Source organism: Mus musculus, chromosome 6 (genome assembly GCF_000001635.26).
Source record: "Mus musculus strain C57BL/6J chromosome 6, GRCm38.p6 C57BL/6J".
Taxonomy (NCBI): Eukaryota; Metazoa; Chordata; class Mammalia; order Rodentia; family Muridae; genus Mus; species Mus musculus.
The window spans coordinates 124,989,925-125,008,475 of record NC_000072.6 but is presented as its reverse complement, the minus strand read 5'-3'; the positions used below and the strand labels follow the sequence as shown (position 1 = coordinate 125,008,475).

General features: G+C 51.2%; 2 protein-coding genes across 7 annotated transcripts in view; one reads left to right on the top strand and one right to left on the bottom strand.

Moving 5' to 3' along the window:
• Nucleotides 1–5,379: 5,379 nt before the first annotated feature.
• Pianp (PILR alpha associated neural protein) lies at nt 5,380–11,756 on the bottom strand. Of its 6 annotated transcripts, none has more exons than NM_175696.4 (6): nt 11,537–11,756; nt 9,499–9,558; nt 8,736–9,241; nt 7,741–7,822; nt 6,828–7,049; nt 5,380–6,513 (listed from the first exon to the last, which is right to left on the bottom strand). In NM_175696.4, exons 2-6 carry the CDS (start codon nt 9,501–9,503, stop codon nt 6,492–6,494), a joined length of 837 nt encoding a protein of 278 aa, NP_783627.2. In that variant the 5' UTR covers nt 9,504–9,558; nt 11,537–11,756; the 3' UTR covers nt 5,380–6,491. The 6 variants fall into 6 exon arrangements, with proteins under 6 accessions (NP_783627.2, XP_006506297.1, XP_006506299.1 ...); XM_006506234.3 differs by lacking the exon at nt 11,537–11,756 and adding an exon at nt 11,084–11,520; XM_006506236.3 differs by lacking the exon at nt 11,537–11,756 and adding an exon at nt 11,275–11,520.
• Cops7a (COP9 signalosome subunit 7A) overlaps nt 10,573–18,551 on the top strand; it is a 39,459-nt gene continuing 31,480 nt past the window's right edge. The window contains exon 1 of the mRNA XM_030255406.1: nt 10,573–11,361. The gene's annotated coding sequence lies outside the window, so the exon portion shown is untranslated. The remainder of the gene's footprint in view (nt 11,362–18,551) is intronic.

Sequence of the window (18,551 nt, the reverse complement as noted above, 5' to 3'; positions counted from 1 at the left end):
CCCTGCCTCTGCCTGGGGTTAAAGGCGTGCGCCACCACGCCCGGCAAAGATTTATTTATTTTTTTATTTATTTGAGTACACTGAAGCTGTCTTCAGACACACTAGGAGAGGGCATTGGATCCCATTACAGATGGTTGTGAGCCATGATCGCTGGGAATTGAACTCAGGACCTCTGGCAGAGCAGTCGATGCTCTTAACCACTGAGCCATCTCTCCAGTCCGACCATGCGGAATCTTAAAAAGACGGGAGTCACAGCTCATTTCTTAATGGACTAGGTTGTTGTAGGACGTTACCCTTTTTTCTTGGATCTTCCCGAATGTCTTTTTGCTGAGCTAGAGTGGGGGAAACTAATTTCTTTGAATATTCAAGAAAGGTAAGAAGGCCCATAGTTGTTTGAGGTTTCGGGATCGGTGCTATCAAAGTTCAATCGGTCTTCCTCTGACCACTCCGTTACTCTTTTCACTTTGGTCTTTTCTTTTTGCCAACACCCACATCTCTTATCTTCTTACCGGGTTTTAATTCTAAGTACAACATTCAGCGTACCTGCTGTTGTTTACAGCTCACCTGGTGTTGTTGCCCAGCTCCATAAGGGCAAGGACTTTGAATTGCTCCCGATGGTATCACCAGATCCCAGAATTTGTTAAGCATTCCAGTAAACGTTTGATACGTAAATGAACATTATAAACTATTGCAGGAAACTCCCTGATTGCTGCAACCCAAAGGGTTTTTTTAATTTTTCATAGCATTTACTGTGTTTTTGTCGTTTGTTTGTTTGTTTTTGAGACAGGGTTTTTTTTGTGTGTGTGTAGCCTTGGCTATCCTGAAACTCTCCCTGCAGACCAAGCTGCCCTTGAACTCAGAGACCCATCTGTCTGCCTCTGCCTCCCGTGACCCAGCTATGTCTCTGTCTTCGAGACCGGAGCTTACTTTGGTGTATTTAAAACTGGCCTTGAACCCTTGATCCACTTTCCTCCACCTCCTAAGTAGTAGGATTTTTGAGATCTCTTAGTCTATTGCTTTTACTGTTAACTTTAATTAATTTATATATCTGAATCCCTACTAAGATTGTCAGGACTTCCTATGTGTCTCTATCTGTCTACCTTATCTCCCTTTCCTACCTTCACTCCCTGTCAACTGGTCTCTTGTTCTTCCTCTTGACCCATGACTGACTTTATTTAATCCCGTTTACAATAAACAGAAAGCTCATAGATTTAAAAAAAAAAAAAAGATTGTCAGGAATCTGATTCACATACTGAAATAATATATGTGTAAAGTCACAGATGCTGACCCTGTAGAGCTCAGCTTCCTTCTATCTCGGGCCTTCCCTAAGCTGCTAAACTGCTAGCATGTAACAGCCCCAAGGTAGGATGGGGCAATGGGACTAACTTCATAAATGCCTTCTTTTTTTTAATTTAAAAAAATTTATTATTATTATTATTTGGTTTTGGTTTTTCAAGACAGAGTTTCTCTGTGTAGCCCTGGCTGTCCTGGAACTCACTCTGTAGACCAGGGTAGCCTCGAACTCAGAAATCTGCCTCCCAAGTGCTGGGATTAAAGGCATGAGCCACAACCACCCAGCTCAAAAATGCCTTCTTTACATCCTATCTGCTACCTTCACTAATCTGCTAGGCTCTGAGACCCCCTACCTCTCTTAAGACTGTGACTGTTAGTAATTTCCTTTGTTCTGCAGGTGCCTGGTGGCACTCATGTGCCAGCTTCCTCTGCTTCAAGTAGCCAGTGATTAAAAGACATGGTTACCAGAAATCCATCTCGGTACCAAATCTGGAAAGAATCTTTAGTATTTAAAATAATGTTTGTTTATTTATGTATTTATTTAGTAAGTATATGTAGCCACAGGTCTGTCTCAGCTCATGCAAATGGGTTCCCATAGTGAGAAAGCAAAATTACTCTAACAAAGAGCTATGATCTTATTCTACAGATAATTAAAGTGGGACTGTCAGTTCAAGTGACTTCTTCCCCCAAAGTCACAGCCAGGAATCGCAAAAGTTAGCTTTATATCTTTGTTTCTTTAGGATAGGGTCTCACTATGTAGCTCTGGCTAACCTGGAACTCACTATGTAGATCAGGTTGACCAGATAGCCTTGTCTACTCTTGTAGCCCAGCCTGGTCACAAACTTGCTAGGATAACTTTGAATTTCTAATGCTGCTGCCTCAGTGGCTTTCCTTGGTGCTGGATTATAAACATAAATCTCCATACCTTTTATTTGTGTGTGTGTGTGTGTGTGTGTGTGTGTGTGTGTGTGTGTGTGTGTGTGTGTCTAAGCCATTATTAAATGTCTTCCTTAATTCCTGTGATCATTTTTTTTTTTCTGTTGAGATGGGGGTCTCAAACTGAACATAAAGCTCACCAATTCAACCACATCATCTAGCCATCAAGCCCCGAGATCCTTCCAGCCTCCCCAAGGCTGGAATTAACAGGTGTGAACCATCATGACCAGTATTTGTACGTGGGTGCTGGGAACCAGGCCCAGATCCTCACACTTTCATGGAGAGCATTTTACAAGCTCACCCGTCTCCCAGAACTGTTTTGTTTTCATATTTTTAGTCCAGACTGACCCAAACTTAGCACATCGCTAAGATGGCCTGGAATTCCTCATCCTCCTGTCTCTGTCACCCAGACACTGGAATTATCGGCATAAGCTACCATGCCAAGTATCTCTTCCTTCTTATTACAGTTTCGAGCTCAGCACTCTGTGCTGATTTCAGTGGCAAATTAGCAGGATAAGGACTTCAGTTGTAAGGACTTCAGCCTGATAAGCCATCATGTAACTGTAATACCAGCATTCAAGAGGCTGGGGCAGTATTCTAAGTTACGGGCAGGCCAGCCTCGGTTATATACAGAGACTCTGCCTTCAAAAGAGAAGGAAGAGAAGGTAAAAGAAAAGGCAGGAAGAAGGGAGGGAGAGAAAAGAAATATGGAGGCAAAACAGTAGTTCCCAAAAGTCCTGGTTCTCCAGCTCTGCCGCCTCTGTACATTCTTCAAGCACTCTCTGAGCCCCGCGCCTCTGGCAGCCCTCCTCCTGCCTTTTGCTCTAAGAAGCCACTTTTAAGTCCCTGGAACAAAGCTTTAGAGCAGTAAATGTGGGACACAGTGGGGTGGGGAGGAGGGCTGTTAATTTTAGCCTGGGGTTCTCCAGCTGGCACAATTTCCATCTTGAATCATTTCCACACCCTGAGCCCTACTAGGAGATCCCTCCTCCTGGGGGCTTCCCCATCCCCTGCTCTGGTCTGCTGCAATGGTAAGCATTCCAGAAACGTGCCTAGGAGAACCTTGGCTGAGTCATTTGATGTACTCCCTCAACAGAGGGAGCTTGGTGATGGGAGATGCCTCCCTCAAACTGGGCTTGTGACTTGTGGCCTCCAAGAAACTTCCAGTTCTCAGAAGAGCCGCTTGGTCCTTGTTCTTTTTCTCCTCTATAACTCTATCGCCTGAAGACCCGAAGCCCCGAGTCACTGTTGGAGTTTTAAGAAAGAGAAAAATGAAAGGTGTGCTCCCCAGGGCCCATGCTTTGTCATGGTTAGCAAGACACTGACCCAAGCTGGCATACTTCCTCTAAGCAGGCGATCCAAACATCCAGATTGTCTTCTCTCTCCTGTCTTTCTGTCCATCTGCCCTTCCACAGTGGAGAGGGCATCTGGGGAAAGGGAACAGGTGAGACTCCCAGTGTCTCACTGGTATGTTTAATTTATTTAAATTTAGGAGGACTGCAGTCTAATCAGACGGCAATTAATTCCTTGTTCATTAGGGGACTTCATGTGTGCCTTTTGCATATGGATGAGCCACAGGGTCACACTGTCCCTCTAAAGGGAGAGTTGTGGAAGGTGAGAGCCCAGGGAGCCCTTCGAACGAGAGCATCTTGCCCTTCTACTCCAAGTGCTCTTTCATTCCCCATCGCCATGGCAAGGCCTCCAGCCCTGTGGGGAACGCTGGAAAGGTTAAAGAGGCTTCTTCACCTTCCACGTAGCCCTTCCTTCCTTCCCTACTCACCGACCTCCCCCAGGCCCTTCAGTGTCCTCCTGGCCCCCTCCCTTTCCATTCCCTCTGGAATCTCCTGTGCACTGTGCTGACAGCCCTCCTCAGAAGGCTTGTTTGCTCCTACCTCAGCAGGGTGGTCCTTGGTTCATGACTCCGGTCGCTGCTCTCCTCTGGAGCAGCCTGTCCTAACACTGCCCTTGTCCTAAGACAGACAGTCGTCACCGTGTGCTTTAGGGGCTCAGCTACACGTCTTTCAATATACAGTACAGCTCGTCAGCATCTAAAGCATATCTATCTCTCTCTCTGTGTGTGTGTGTGTGTGTGTGTGTGTGTGTGTGTGTGTGTGTGTGTGTGTGTGTACGTGCATGACACACACCTATTTATAGCCTCAAAGATAAAACACATGGAGGCAGGTACATTCCGGGCAGCCCACACTGCTCTCTTGGATACTATATTGTCTCCTACTTCCGTGGGGCTAGCCATTTCCAGAGAGCAGGTGAGGCACAGATGGGGGGTAGGGTGGGGAGGAACAGGACACAAGACCTAGGTGGTTACCAGAGCAACAGAGCCTAGCAACAGCTGAGAAACTGATGTGTGGGCTTTACTAGGGCTGTTAAAGAGCCAAACCTAGAATTGCGACCCCAGAGGTGACTGATCCCAGCTGGGCAGCCTGTGTTCCCTCCCCAGACACACCCCTTGATTCCACCCCCACACCTTAGCAAGTGGGAAAACCACACTGAGCTGCACACAGGCTCCTGGTGCAGCATAGCTTTTTGGCGGGCAGTTGTGGGCAGGGCCATGGTAAGGAGCATGGATGAAAATAGAGCGGGTAGAGCATCCTCTCCTGGGCTCGCTCATCCTCTCCCTATGACCCTTTATCCTCTGCCTTAGCTGTCTTGCCCAGTGCGGTGTGGTGACTCATGCCCGTAATGCCAGGATTCAGGAGGCCAAGGTGGGTGAATCTAGTATGGGCCAGCCTGGAAACAGGGTGAGAGACTCTATGTCAAAATCAATCCATTGCCTTTCTGGCTTGTCTCATTGCTTGTCCTAAGAAATGTCCCTACTTTTCTCTGTCTTTGGTCTCTCTTGACCCTCACTAGTAAGGAACAAGCAAGCCTTAAAAACACTTCAGATGCAAGTTCTCCCCCCTCAGGGCTCTTTCTCCTCTGGAGCCTCTCCGGTTCCTTCCTTCATCCTGTCCTAAGTTAAGGTATCCATCAGTCTCCAGCTTCAGGTAGAGCAGGCCAGGTGACAATCTAGTCTGAAGAAGTTCTTCATCTCCCCTTTCTCTCCCATTCTCCTTCCTGTCCATCCTCTTCTGTGTATGGGGCTGGGGGACGGTGCCAGGGGTTGGGAATTATAAGGCAAAACAGGCAACTAAATTATCTTGCAAAGGCTTTATTTGAAAATTTTGAAACTTACATCCCACAAGATTATCACCACAAGAAGAAAGAGATAATACAAAAATATATATCACAGCATAGGAGCCAGGTAAGAGGGAGAAGGGAGCTGGAGAGGTGAGCGAGAAACTGGAAGAATCTGAAAAAACGGAAAAGGGAGAGGGGAGGAGGGAACGTGAGGGGCTCAGGGAGAGAAGGGTGGATATGGAGGCAGAGCTCCCAATGGCCTTGAACCAGCTGGCTTCAGTTCCTGGCAGCCTAGGTACATTAAGGGAGGCCTTAGGGGAGGGTGGGAGATGGAGGACCTGTTGAGGGGGCTCCGAATTCCATACAGACACATACACACAGACAGCCAGGACCGACAAAACAAGGGACTTGGGAGGGAAGGGAGGACATGGGAGTCCCTTCTCATGTAGTGCAGCAGGAGACTCCCCCAAACCCAGACTTCTGATGACAGAGTTTAACAACTGGGCCTCACTACCCCCGTTCCTGTGGGGGAGCCCTCAGTAATACCAGCATCCTTGGAATGGAATGGAAAGACACAGATGTGAATGGGGCCATGACAAATGGTACAAGGAGCCCCTAGCTCACCTCCCACCCACCTCTAGGGCAGCATGCAAGGGCCACAGAAGCTAGACCAGTGGGTGCTGATGAGGCAGAGTGGGCACACTATGCCATATATTGGAGCCAGAAATGCTCGTGCCCAGTCTGAGATGGGCACAGAGAATGTAAAGGGGGCAGGACATAGGCAACACGAGGGAGAGAGCTAGGAGCCGGCTGAGCAGACGTGAATGGGGACACGGCAGAGGAGCAGCGTGGAGAGCGTGACTGTGCTATGGCCTGTGAGGGTGTGGGTGAGTGTGCAAGGCTTTCATGTGAATGTGCAAGGGTGGGAATGGGAGACCCCAGTCACTGGAGGACAAACGCTTGGGCTTGCCCATGGGATTAGTGAGTGTCCCAGGTTGTGTGCAAGGACAGGAGCTAGGAGCCCCCCACCATGGCCCCAATTCCCCAGGGTTGCCCCACCCTCAGTGGATGGTGGCTATGCTGGCCACTTGGCCTCCTGCTTGGCAGCACCCCAACATGGGGGGGCATCACAGATTCACCAGGGGAATCCTGAGAGGAAGAGGGAAAATGCACAGTCAGGAACCAAGGAGTAGGCTGAAGCTGCAGGAGAAGTCAGGGTTAAGAGGGCAGAGCTGGAATTAAGGGTGGTAGGAGGATAGAACAGAGAGCCTAGGGGTGCAGGGAGCCCCATTCCCCTTGGAGAGGATCTGACCAGCCCCCTTGGGAGGCCCAGGAACCAGGTCAGGAAGGGTGTCATGGACTGCATTAGGGAAGACCACCCACCCAGGAAAGATAACTGAAGGTCTAGAGGTTCCCTCCTCACCCTCCCATCCCATCAGCCCCTCCCATCCCATCGCCCTCACCGGTTCAACTGGAAGGCTGGAGCCCCCTTAGGCTGGGGCATCCCAGGCCGGGGTCCCCCTCGGGGTTCCTCATGGTCAGGGGTGGGGGTAGGCGAGTCCCCAAAAGCCCCCAGCACAGTGACTCCAGCAGGAGACAGGTCTGTCAGTGGTTGCTGACTCTCCTCCTGCCTCAGGGCACCTTGCTGCCCTGAGGGCCTGCGCCGCTTCTGGCTACGGTCCCAGCTTGTGCATCATAAGGAAAGAGGTCTTCTCACAAACTCAAGTACTCTCTCAGTTCAGCATCCCTGGTTAACCCAGCTTCTCCTTCCCCAAACACCCCAACTTCCCCACAGCAAGGAAACTGGCTTCTGAGACCGTCAGACTATTCCTTCTCCTTTCCTCTAGATCATTTTTGGAGGGCCACAGGCTTAATGACTCCTCCCCACCAATACATAGCCCTTTAAAACTGCCCCTGCCACACTGATGTCCAGAGGAGCCTTGCTCTCCTCTGCGGGGACCTGGCAGATTTAGTTCAAGCTCAAAGTCAGCTAATGACTTGGGCACCTGAATCTAACGATTCTCTCAGTAAAGTGTGAAGGACTGTGTGACCCACTATTACACGTGTTCAAAGAAAGCTCCCAATTTTCTTCCTCCTGGACAGAAGCCCTGCGAAAAGGTGTTGCAGCAGGTTCAGTTTGCTCTGTTGTAGAGAGCTGCCCACCAAAGTCCTCAGTTTAGATGGAGTCCTCCCTTCCCTCCCACTGCCCTTGTATTTTTTTTCTGGAAGAACGTGAACTGATTTCCCCGAGTCTTCCTCCACTCCAGTTAGCTTTCCCCAAGCTCTCCCCTTCATCGTTTCCTACTCCTGAGAAACTTGTCCTTGGTCTTGCCCTGTGCCTAGCCTTCCACGCCATCAGGCGTCTCCCCGGCTTACCAGAACTTGAAGATGATGCCGGTAGCCACAAGAACGATGATGATGGATATGGTGATCGTGACATAAAGCTGAGGGTCCACACCTGATGGAGAGGGAAGAAGGCTGTTGGGAGGCCTGGGCAGGTTCAAAGTGGGTGTGGCCGAGTGTTGCCGTTGGACTCCACACTGCCTGTCTCCTCTGGACTCTCCCTCCTCGCCTATAATCAACTTTCTCCTGAGCTATCAGCTCCTCTACTTTCCCAAACATTACATGTACCAAATCTTACACATACATGTGGTGAGGATGAGGCTCCAAGGTCAGACAGAACTATCTTCCTGTATAGAAATGGGGTAGAGGTATCAGATGGCCTTCCCTCCACTAGTGTCCAGCACAATATGTGCTAACACATTCCCTGGTAGTGAGTGACCTTCCTCCATGGCTTCCCCCTGCCTGGAATACCCATTCTGGTTTTTTGTTTTGTTTTGTTTTTTTTAAAGATTTATTTATTTTATTATATGTAAGTACACTGTAGCTGTCTTCAGATACTCCAGAAGAGGGCGTCAGATCTCGTTACAGATGGGTGTGAGCCACCATGTGGTTGCTGGGATTTGAACTCAGGAAGAGCTGTCAGTGCTCTTAACCACTGAGCCATCTCACCAGCCCCCATTCTGTTTTTTAACATCTAGCTCACACGTCAATTGTTGGATCTGCCCTGATCCCCCAGGGTAAAACAGTCTCTCGCTTCTCTACATTCCTAAACACATGCTGCTCGCGCTTCTGTTAGGGTGTTTATTATGTTGACTCATCCCCAAGTGTCTCACATCTGTTTTCAGCAGTGGACCTGAACCCCTTCAGAGTGCACGCAGCAGCTTCACCTCTGCATCCTTTGCCAGCCTAGAACCTGGCACATTTGCTGGAGACACTCACAGATAAAGCCTCAATTTCCGCAGATCATAGTCTTCAAGTCCCGCCCCCTCCCCCAATCCCTCACATCCCTACCAGCCTTGCTCACTCACCTTCTCCACGCCCTCCAAACAGGAAGGGCCTCAAGGTAGCAGGTGTTTCCCCAAGGATGAGCCCGTCTCCGTCATCCCGCATGGAGTCTGAGTTAGGGTGCGGAGTAGCCAGCCCATGTGGGGCTGCAAAACCATAGTCCAGAGGCAGAAATCCAGGATTGACCGAGTTGGGGTCCCCTCCATCCTCCCGAGATACTGTGGGACCCCACACTATAGCCCAAGGGTACTGAGATGAGGGAGGCCCCTCTTCAAAGCCTGATGGGGTAGCAGGAGGGGCAGTGCCTGGCACAACCTGCCGACGTGATCTTGGGACCCGTGGGGATCGGCTTGGCGGAGGCGCCCGCTCCCAAACACACACATGGCGAGGGGCTGAGGGCCCACCCCGGACGCAGGGGGGGCGGGCTGGGGCTGGTGGGGATCGATGGGAGGAGCCCTGAGCAGGTGGTAATACGGACAGCAACAGCAGTGGCCAGAGAGGGAGGAGTTGGGACAGCAGTTGAGCAGACCTATAGGAAGGGAGAAAAAGCAGGTGAGACCCAGGCGATGGCTCATGTAGAAAAGGGTAGGTTTGCACCAGGAGTCTTGGGTACCTCCCTCCAGGTTTCTCTGCTTGAGCAGGTGTGTTAGGAAGACCCTGGCCCCATTTTGTCTCTTCCCAAGGGGCCAGTCCTTAATAGGCCCCAAGTTGGCCTAGGCAGGAAAGGGCCCAATCCCCCAGGGAAAGTGGTCTCCAAGCAAGCTCCCTCTGCTGGGCCAAACTTACCACATTCTGCACTCTGGATCTGAGATCTTCCTCAGCTGTGACCCAGATTTTTGGCCTTTACTGGAGGGAAAAATGAGGGTGTCACACCCTAATCTGGCCTGTGAACTCCCCCATCTCATCTATCCACCAGTCCTGCTCCTTCCCGCCCCACCCGGGCTGCCCAGTTACCCGCCATGCTTCTGCTTCCCAGAAGCCAGTGTTTCCCGGCATACTTTTCGGGGAAAACTCCCTAAACTAGCCCCCTGCCCCACCTCCAACATCCCAGATGGGGCCCATTCCCTCCTGGCCCCAGTGTCTGTCTACCCTTGCCTCTTTGGCTTCCTTCCTTCTCACTTCCTCTGCCCACAGCTCCAGGCTTCTTGGATCTTAATTTAGAGCCAAGAACCTTGTGATTCCCTGAGCACCTACCGCTAGGGAGGGAGTTTTTGAGTGGGGGAGGGAAGGGAAGCCAATCTTAGTGAGTGTTGGGGGGGATGCTAGAAGCCCGGTCACCTCTTGAAGCGCCAGGCACTTCTTTTATGATGGAGCCTAGAAGCTGGCTGCCTAGCTGCCTTTTCAGACAAGCGGGAGAAAACAGTCGGTGGGAGGAAAGCTACAGGACACGCTTTGGGGTTTGCTCTTGATGCTTAACCACCCAAATGCATGGGTGCATTCTGAAAGAGGGTGGAGCTCAAAGGAAGCCACCCCCTCAACTGTGGCTGCTCCGGGGAAAAGTCCTAGGAGAATCTAGATGGTTGGTTCTGAAAGGAAGTGCAGTCTCCAAACTGAGGGTGGTGAGGCCCGAGGGGCTGGGATCTTCAGAGAGAAGAAACATGTGACACCCTGTGTCTTCTGGATTCCTAGTCTCCGTCTGCGTGTTGAATACCCCAGGGAATAAACTAGGGAGGGGAGGGGGGTGCGAGAGGTGAAAGGCTGCGAGGGAAAAGGTTGGTCAAGAGTGAGAAGACGGACAGACAGCAGCTGGGAAGGGAGGAGATGGGGAGGAAAGAGGGGCTACAGGAGATTGGCCAAGGATGCTGAAGAGAGAAGACGGCAGGGAGGGAAAAGAAAACAGGCATCAGGCAGGAGGATGGAGGGGTCTGGTCAGGGCAGAAGCAAAGAGAGTGGAAGAGAAAAGGACGGTGGAGATCAGAGACGGGGAGAGAGTCATTGAGACAGATTAGAACACGGTGTTGAAGGCAAAATCAAAAAAGGAAGGGACGGGGACCGGAGGTGGGGGGTGGACAGAACAGCAAAGATGGAGGAGTTAGGAATTGTTTCTTGAAATTGAAAGAGATATGGAGACAGAGCTGGAGGCCAGGTGAAAGAGAAGGGAAAGGAAAGAGGCCGGGGGGCTTAGTGGGAGGAGGTTAGAAACGGGAGGAAAGAAATGGTAGCCGAACCAGTGGAGCGAATAAGGACTCGGCGACACCAGTGGCCCGCTACTCCAGGGCATACCTGCCCCTTCGTTGGCTACAACCCACCACCACCACCAATGTCAACTCCAGCCCCTTCACACACCCCGTACCCCTCTGTCACCCCCTCCAGGAAGTCCGCAGTCCCCAAGCTGGTGCGCCACCCCACCCCCTTCGCGCTCCTCACCGACCTGTTGTGCGCAGAAGACGAACTGGGGGTGGGGTGGGGGAACCGGGCCCCATCTCTAGCAGAGCCCCCCAATCCCGCCAATCCCACAGGCCTGCGCTCCCTGGATAGGGTTGGAAAGCGGTGCGAACCGGGAAAAATAAGGAAACGATCGGCCAAGGGATTTGGAGGGAGCACCCAGAGCGGAAAGGGGACCTGAGGCAGGAGGATGCCCGAAGCTGCAGGATGAGCTAAAGGCGGGATGGTGGCAGGCGCGGAGACGTTGACTGCTGCACCAAGAGGGTAGGATGGAGTCAGGACAGCGGAGGGATGGAGGGCACTGTGGAAAGGAGCTCTGGGAGACTGGAGGCGGCTGGAGACCGCGCCAGGAGGGGCGGGGGGCGAAGGACGCGGAGCTGGCACTGGGAGGGCAGAGTCTGCTCCCTACGGGTAGGGGCTTTGGGTCCCCCTCGCTCACCTGCATGCCTGGTGTGGCGGCGCGACGACTGCAGGCGCTCGGAGCTACGCGGGGCTGGGGGGTCGCAGAAACGGGTGGGGCGCCGGGCATGGTCGGGAGGTTTGGCTGGCAGCGAGGAGCTGGAGCCGGAGGGGGGCGGGCGCCCGGGGCGCGGGGCGGCGGCGGCGGCGGCGGCGGCGGGAGACGCTCGCTTCGGCTGGGCTCGGCTGGGCTCGGCCGGGCTCGGCTGGGTTCGGCGGGCGACTAGGACCACTTGGTCTCCGCCTCTCCTTCTCACGTCTGTAGGCCACGCACGACTTAACCCTTCGTTTGCTACGCTGCGAGCTCAGCTTTTGTCCAGGTGCAAGGTTGGGAAGAGGAGCAGGGATGGAGGGGGTTGGGGGGACGCAACCTCCTTTGGGTAGTGATGGTAAGCTTCCCCTCTACCTAAGCGCAGCTTCACAGACCTCATGATTTCTGACCCCCAAGCAGTCTGAGATTCTGAGTCATCCATACATTTGAGTCCCCAACTCTGGCAAAGGTGGAAAGGCAGCTCAAGACCGTGGGTGAGAGGACCAAAGAGGGGTGGGAGAGAAGACTGCATACGCAAATTGGAGTGCCCCCAGCAGATTAATTCCTCATTTCACTATGATCCTTCTTATAATTCATTCTCCCTGAAGCAACCCAAACAGTCCTTAAATGGTTCAAGACCATTTGCTATACTTAGCTTTTCCGAGACTCAGAATATCCAACACTCACTATGGCTCACAAGGAGGCCCCCGTAGATTCCTGCCTCTGGGTATCTCCAGCTTTCTTTCCTAAGGATTTCTTCGGCACAGCCTTAGTGCAGTTGGGGAATATTCCTAGACCAGAGGCACTAGAAGCCTGCCTCGGGGCTTTGCACCCTGCTGTTCCCTCTAGAAGTTTCTCCTTGTCTGTTCCCAAATGGTCTACACGGGCTCACTTAGATTCAGGCTTCTGAGTGCCCTTTTCTAATCTCTTAAAACTCCCTTGACCTGGGCCGTGGAGATGGCTCAGGGGACAAAGGTGCTTGCCACCAAGCCTGACTACCTGGGTTCTATCCCCAGGACCCACATGGTGGAAGGAAAGTTGTCACCAGACCCCTGAACAAGTGGTGTGACACATACACTAATTAGATGTAATAAAGAGAATTCTGGGGCTGGGGAGATGGCTTAGTGGTTAAGAGCACTGACTACTATGCTTCCAAAGGTCCTGAGTTCAAATCCCAGCAACCACATGGTGGCTCACAACCATCAGTAACGAGATCTGACTCCCTCTTCTGGAGTGTCTAAAGACAGCTACAGTGTACTTACATATAATAAATAAATAAATCTTTTTTAAAATTCCTTTGACCCTACCCATTCATACCTAACCCTTCTCCCTGCATGACCCCCCCCAACCCTGCGCCCCAAACTTCTAGGAAACCACACTTTCCTGGCTCCCCTCCAACCCTCTGGCTGTTCTTTACTGTCTTCCTCGGTTCTGACCTCGACATGTTGGCGCTCCTAGGGCTTAGTCCTTGGCCTTCTTTTCTTTCCACATTCTTTGTCCAGTGATCTCATCCAGTCCCAGGGCTTAAACACTCTGTAAATGTCAGTGAGTCCTAAATTTACAAATGAGTGCCAGACTCATTTGTCCAACCGCCCACTTGACATATCCACTCCGTCCGATGTCTAATAGCCAGGCAAACCTAATGTGACTCAAGCAGATGGCTTGAGCCATCCCACCCCCAACCCTCTTGTGTCCCGAGCTCTTCATCCTAGGACATGACAACTCCTTGTTGTTCAGGCTAAAGGTGTTTTGATTTCCGGTTCCTTCCCTATGCCTGCGTCTCCAGCAGGTGCGAAAGCCCACACTTTCAGCGCATGCGCAGAGTCTACCCCCTTCTCGTTTATTGTTCGAAGCCGGATCCACGCAGTCATCCTGTGTCTGAAATTGCAGTACCCTCTTAGGAGCTCCTTCATTTCTGTCCTCATCTTTTACAAAATACTCTTTACAATTACCGGTAATATTTTGAAAGCTAAACCATAGCATGCTCTCCCCTTTCAAAATATTCAAGGGCCGGTGAGATATAGCTCAGCAGGCCATCAAACGTGACAAGCTACCTTGGATACTTAAGACCCGCAGGGTGGGGGGAGAGAACCAACCCCTTCCTACAACGTTGTCCTCTGACCGCCATATGCGAGCACATGCACGTGCACACCCTAAATAAGTACAATGGAAAAGCCACCAGTGTGTGCCCCCTTCATAACAGTGCTTCTGCCAAAGCAGACTCCCTGTCGTCCCAGAGCATCCGCAGCCACTCTCAGATCCCTCTCCCTCCGATGCTTCTGTTTTTACCTGGCTGGCTCTTTCTTGACCTTCGGCTCTCTGACCAAAATCTAAAGGGGGTCCTCATTTCATCCGTGTTTCCTTATCTTTTCTCCGCCATCGCCCTCTGGCATGGTTTTGTATCTGTTTGCTATTTATCGTCTTCCCCTAAACACTGAGAAAACGTCTCGCATGCTGTCTTCGCCCGACATCCTGACTACAGCTCTGGCACATGGTAAAAACTCCATCCTCATTGCTTGGTGACCAAGGTCTGGGACCGGCCCCCCCCCCCGCCCACACTGGACGCTGTTCATTCTCTCCCTTGCATCCCCTGCTTTCCCTCTCCGTCTGCTTGCATTCCCTCATCTCTTCGCTCTGCCCCTAGACGCACCCCTCCTGGCCATCCATCCTCCTCCTTCTGCCCCTTAGCACCCTCGTGACTCCGGCTCTCCGTCCCAGGAAGGAAGCCTGCTGTTGAGACCAGCATCCACCAGCGGCCAGGCAGCTGCTACTCTGCTTCTTGCCTGTCCCTGACAGCCTTTCATTCCAAGTCAGTGAGATGCCCTCCCTCCCAGTGTCTCCCAGTGGCAGGAGAAAGACAGTGCACTTCATAGGAAAGCACAGCTGTCGGGCATTGCAGGGAAGCTTGGACAACTCCCACCACTGCCTAGGCTCCCAGGGAGCCTGGATAAGCTCTAGTGGACTCATTGTAACCTCGGGAGGATCATTGTAACCTCGAGAGGACCGCGTTGATCAAATGAAAAACAGTGCCTTGAACGTGAAGCTTTGCATCATGATCAATTATTTTTACTGTTCTTTATTCCTTTCAACAAATGTTTATTTATGTGAGACAGAGTCTCATATGGTCTGGCCTGGCCTTGAATTCACTATGTAGCTGAGGGTAACCTTGAACCCCTGACCTCCTGTCTTTATTTCCTTAAGTGTTGGGAATTACGGCAATGCAGCACCACACCCAGACCTCAGCAAATATTTTTTGAACATTAACTACAAGCTGGGTAGGGCGCTGGACCAGGGCATACAGTGAAGAACAAAAACAAAGTCACCGCAATCCTCGTGACTTACAATTTAGTAAGAGAGACAGTGAGCCATCACGTGATAAGCTCGAAGCGTGAGTCACTGGTGGAGCACGTGCTTAGCATGTGCAAGGCTCTGGGATCTTTATTACTATTGCTGTACTCAGAGAGTGCTCCCGGTATGTGTCTGGGTGAATCTCTGTCTGTAGCCCAGGCTGGCTTTGAATTTGCAATCCTCCTATAGATCTGGCAGATTTCTATGTTTTCCTTTAAATATGTGTGTGTGTGTCTGTGTGTGTCTGTGTCTGTGTGTGTGTCTGTGTCAGTCCTTGTGCCCCAGTGCATGTTTGGAGGTCAGAGGACAACTTACTGAAGCAGTGCCTCTCTGTCATGTGGCTCCCAGGGATTGAACTCAGGCCATCAGACTTGGTGGCAAGTGCAGTACTCACTGTACCACCCAGCTGGCTCCATATTTCTAGGCTTCTTCCTTTTCCTCAAATGCCCTGTCTGTCTGTCTGTCTGTCTGTCTGTCTGTCTGAGCTGAGCTGATGGTTGTGCTGCTCTATTAATAAAACTGGAGCAGGCAGAGAGTTCTTACCACCCCCATCTTCTTGCACCATCTTCTGACATCAAAGTTGTCACTGCAGCCACTGTCCCCTCCTGTCCCAAAGCCTTCCTGTCCCTCTCTCTGCTTGGTTATCTCTAGCTGTGTGCAAGCTTGTTGAACTTTCTTAAGAGCAATCCTCCTTGGCTGCCTCTCTCTGCTTCCCACTATCTTCAAAGATGACCTCTACTCATCTCCTCCGCTGCTCCCCCTACCCCCTTCTCCCTCTCTTCTACAAATGCAAATCTAAAGGGTTTCCATTTGTACTTCACTATCTGTTGTTTTTAAGATAGTCTCTCTCACTATATAGCCCTAGGCTGTCCTGGAATTCCTCAGGAGACCAGACTGGCCTCTAGTTTGCATTGATATTCCTTCCTCTGTCTTACAAACTCTGGCATTGCAGGCAAGAGCCCCCACCTCCCATTCTGTAATTCATATTCTCTGTGAAAATCAGTTCACAGAACAGCAGGTTCCTTTGTGTATCTTCACATGTACTTCATTATGGTGCATTCTGCTCCCATCTGCCCACCCCTTCTTGCCCCTCTCTACCATTCTGCCCCCTCCTGCTTTCCTACCTCATGTGTTCTGTTGTTCTCCCCCCACTCCTTGCTTAAGGCCTCTTTTTTCCTGTTTTATGAACCGTTTCTGGTTTCCTAGCATTTACCCACATTCACTCCCACGACATGCGTTTATTTAACAATTAGCAGCTAGGATTCCCATCTGAGAGAGAACACGCAGTGTCTAGCTTTCTGAACCACGGTTATCTTAATTAATATAATATTTTCAACTTCCAGTGATTACCCTGCAGGCTTCATACTTCGTTTTTCTTTGTGGCACAATGAAGTCGCATTGTTTCTATGGGCAACATTTCCCCAACCCATTCGTCTGTTGATAGACATCTAGGCTGACTCCGCTTTCTTGATATCGTGAAGAGAGCAGTAACGGACAGGAGTGAGCATGCGTCTCTGTGGCAGGATGCAGAGCCCTCTGAGTATATATGTGCCCAGGATATTGTGGCTGGACCATGTAGTAGTTCCAGTTGTATTGTTTTGAGAAGCCTCCACGTTGATTCATACGGTGACCACTCTAGTTTATGTTCCTACCCGCAGTGGATAAGACTTCCTTTTGCCACGTTAATGCCAACATTTGCTGCTCTTGGCTTTCTAGATAGAAGCCATCTTGACAGGAGATGGGATCTCATGGGAGCTAGGGATTGAGTTCAGTTCTTCATTCAGGCTTGGCAGCGAGCACCTTTAGCCACTGAGCTATGTCACCGCTGTATTTGTGTACTGCTGTATGCTTGTACTGTATACGTGCATGCGTCTGCAGGTGCTGACGCACACACATGTGAAGGCCAAAGCCTGTGACTTGATGGCTTCCTCTGTCCATGCTCGCCTCATTGAGACAGCTTGCCACTTCAGCTAGGCTGGCTAAGCAGCAAGTTCTGCTTCTCTCTCCCTGCCCCAACCAGTGCCCAGGCTTGCAAGCATACATAGTCATGCCTAACTTTCTATGTGGATGCTGGGGGCTGTATTTTAGGTCCTCACAGTTTCAGAATAAGCACTCTTAGCCGCTGAGCCATCTCCTCAGACCTTTGGATACCTTAAAGATATTTATCGGCCAAGTAGACTTCTTTTTTTATTTAAGAAAACGTATTTATCAGAATCAATACAATGGTTTCTAATGATATTCTGGTCTACCCGAAGATCAGTGCCTAGCCTAGCCTTCACAACAGAGGCTCCCTCCAGCATCTGACGGGACAGACACAGAGACCCACAGGCAAACATTAGGTGGAGAGAGAGCCTAAATCGAAGGTCTCCATTGGATCCTTCCCTTGGAGCTTGGGGATCCCTGAAGAGGAGTCAGAGGGATAACTGTAAAGTCCAGAGGGGACAAGGATATCATAAGAACACAGCCCACAGAATCAACTAAGTGGTGGCTCCTAAGAGCTCACAAAGGCTGAAGCAAGTGGCAGTCTTGAAGCCTTGCATGGGTCTATGTTAAGACTGTACATGTATGCTATGGTTGTTAGCTTGGTGGTTTTGTGGAACTCCTAACAGTGGGAGTACGTAGGGGGGTGTCTCTGACTCTGTTGCCTGCTCTTCGGACCCTTTCCTCCTGCTGGGTTACCTCGCCCAGCCTTCATATGAGGGTTTGTGCCTTGTCTTATTGCATCTTGTACCATGTTCAATTGCTCTCCCGGAGAGGCCTGCTCTTTTCTGAAGGGAAATGAAAGAGGGGTGGATCTGGGGGAGAGGGGAAGTGGGAGGGGGAAGTGGGAAGAGTGGAAGGAAGGGAAACTGGAATCAGGATATATTGTGTGAGAGAGGAATACATTTTTAAAAAACTAATTTCTTCTAGTGGGCGATTTGACTGCAAGGATGTCTGTCTATTTTGGTGCCTGCAGAGGCCAGAGAGGACACGAATCCTCTGGAACTGGAGTTGCAGTTGGTTGTGAGCCACTATTCAAGTTCTGGGAATCCAACCTGGGCCCTCTGGAAGAACAAGTGCAAGAGCCATCTCTCAGGCCTCCCCTTGTCCTTCTGTGACAAGCTTCTAGTCAGTTCACTGACCCACTGACAGGAGGGCAGGATTGTTCCTGGGGCTATTTCCTGTGTCACTAGGATCTTACTTGACAATCTCCTGCCTGTGCCTGTCTGTGCCTGTCTGTGCCTGCCTGTGCCTGTCTGCCTGTGCCTGCCTGTGCCTATCTGTACCTGCCGGTGCCTGTCTGTGCCTGTCTGTGCCTGTCTGTGCTGCCTGTGCCTGCCTGTGCCTGTCTGTGCCTGTCTATCTTTGCCTGTCTGTGCCTGTCTGTGCCTGCTTGTGCCTGTCTGTGCCTGTCTGTGCCTGTCTGTGCCTAACTGTGCCTGTCTGCGCCTGTCTGCGCCTGTCTATCTGTGCCTGCCTGTGCCTGTCTGTGCCTGTCTATCTTTGCCTGTCTGTGCCTGTCTGTGCCTGCTTGTGCCTGTCTGTGCCTGTCTGTGCCTAACTGTGCCTGTCTGTCTGTGCCTGTCTGTGCCTGTCTGTGCTGCCTGTGCCTGTCTGTCTGTGCCTGCCTGTGCCT

What these genes read in the sequence shown, in the direction of transcription:
- Pianp (XM_030255439.1), bottom strand. Translation starts at nt 9,758, where the DNA reads ATGTTGGAGGTGGGGCAGGGGGCTAGTTTAGGGAGTTTTCCCCGAAAA. An exon ending in GGGAAGCAGAAGCATGGCGG is followed by an intron (nt 9,559 to 9,666) that starts GTAACTGGGCAG and finishes TTTTCCCTCCAG; the next exon opens with TAAAGGCCAAAAATCTGGGT. An exon ending in CCAGCCTTCCAGTTGAACCG is followed by an intron (nt 6,514 to 6,827) that starts GTGAGGGCGATG and finishes TCTTCCTCTCAG; the next exon opens with GATTCCCCTGGTGAATCTGT.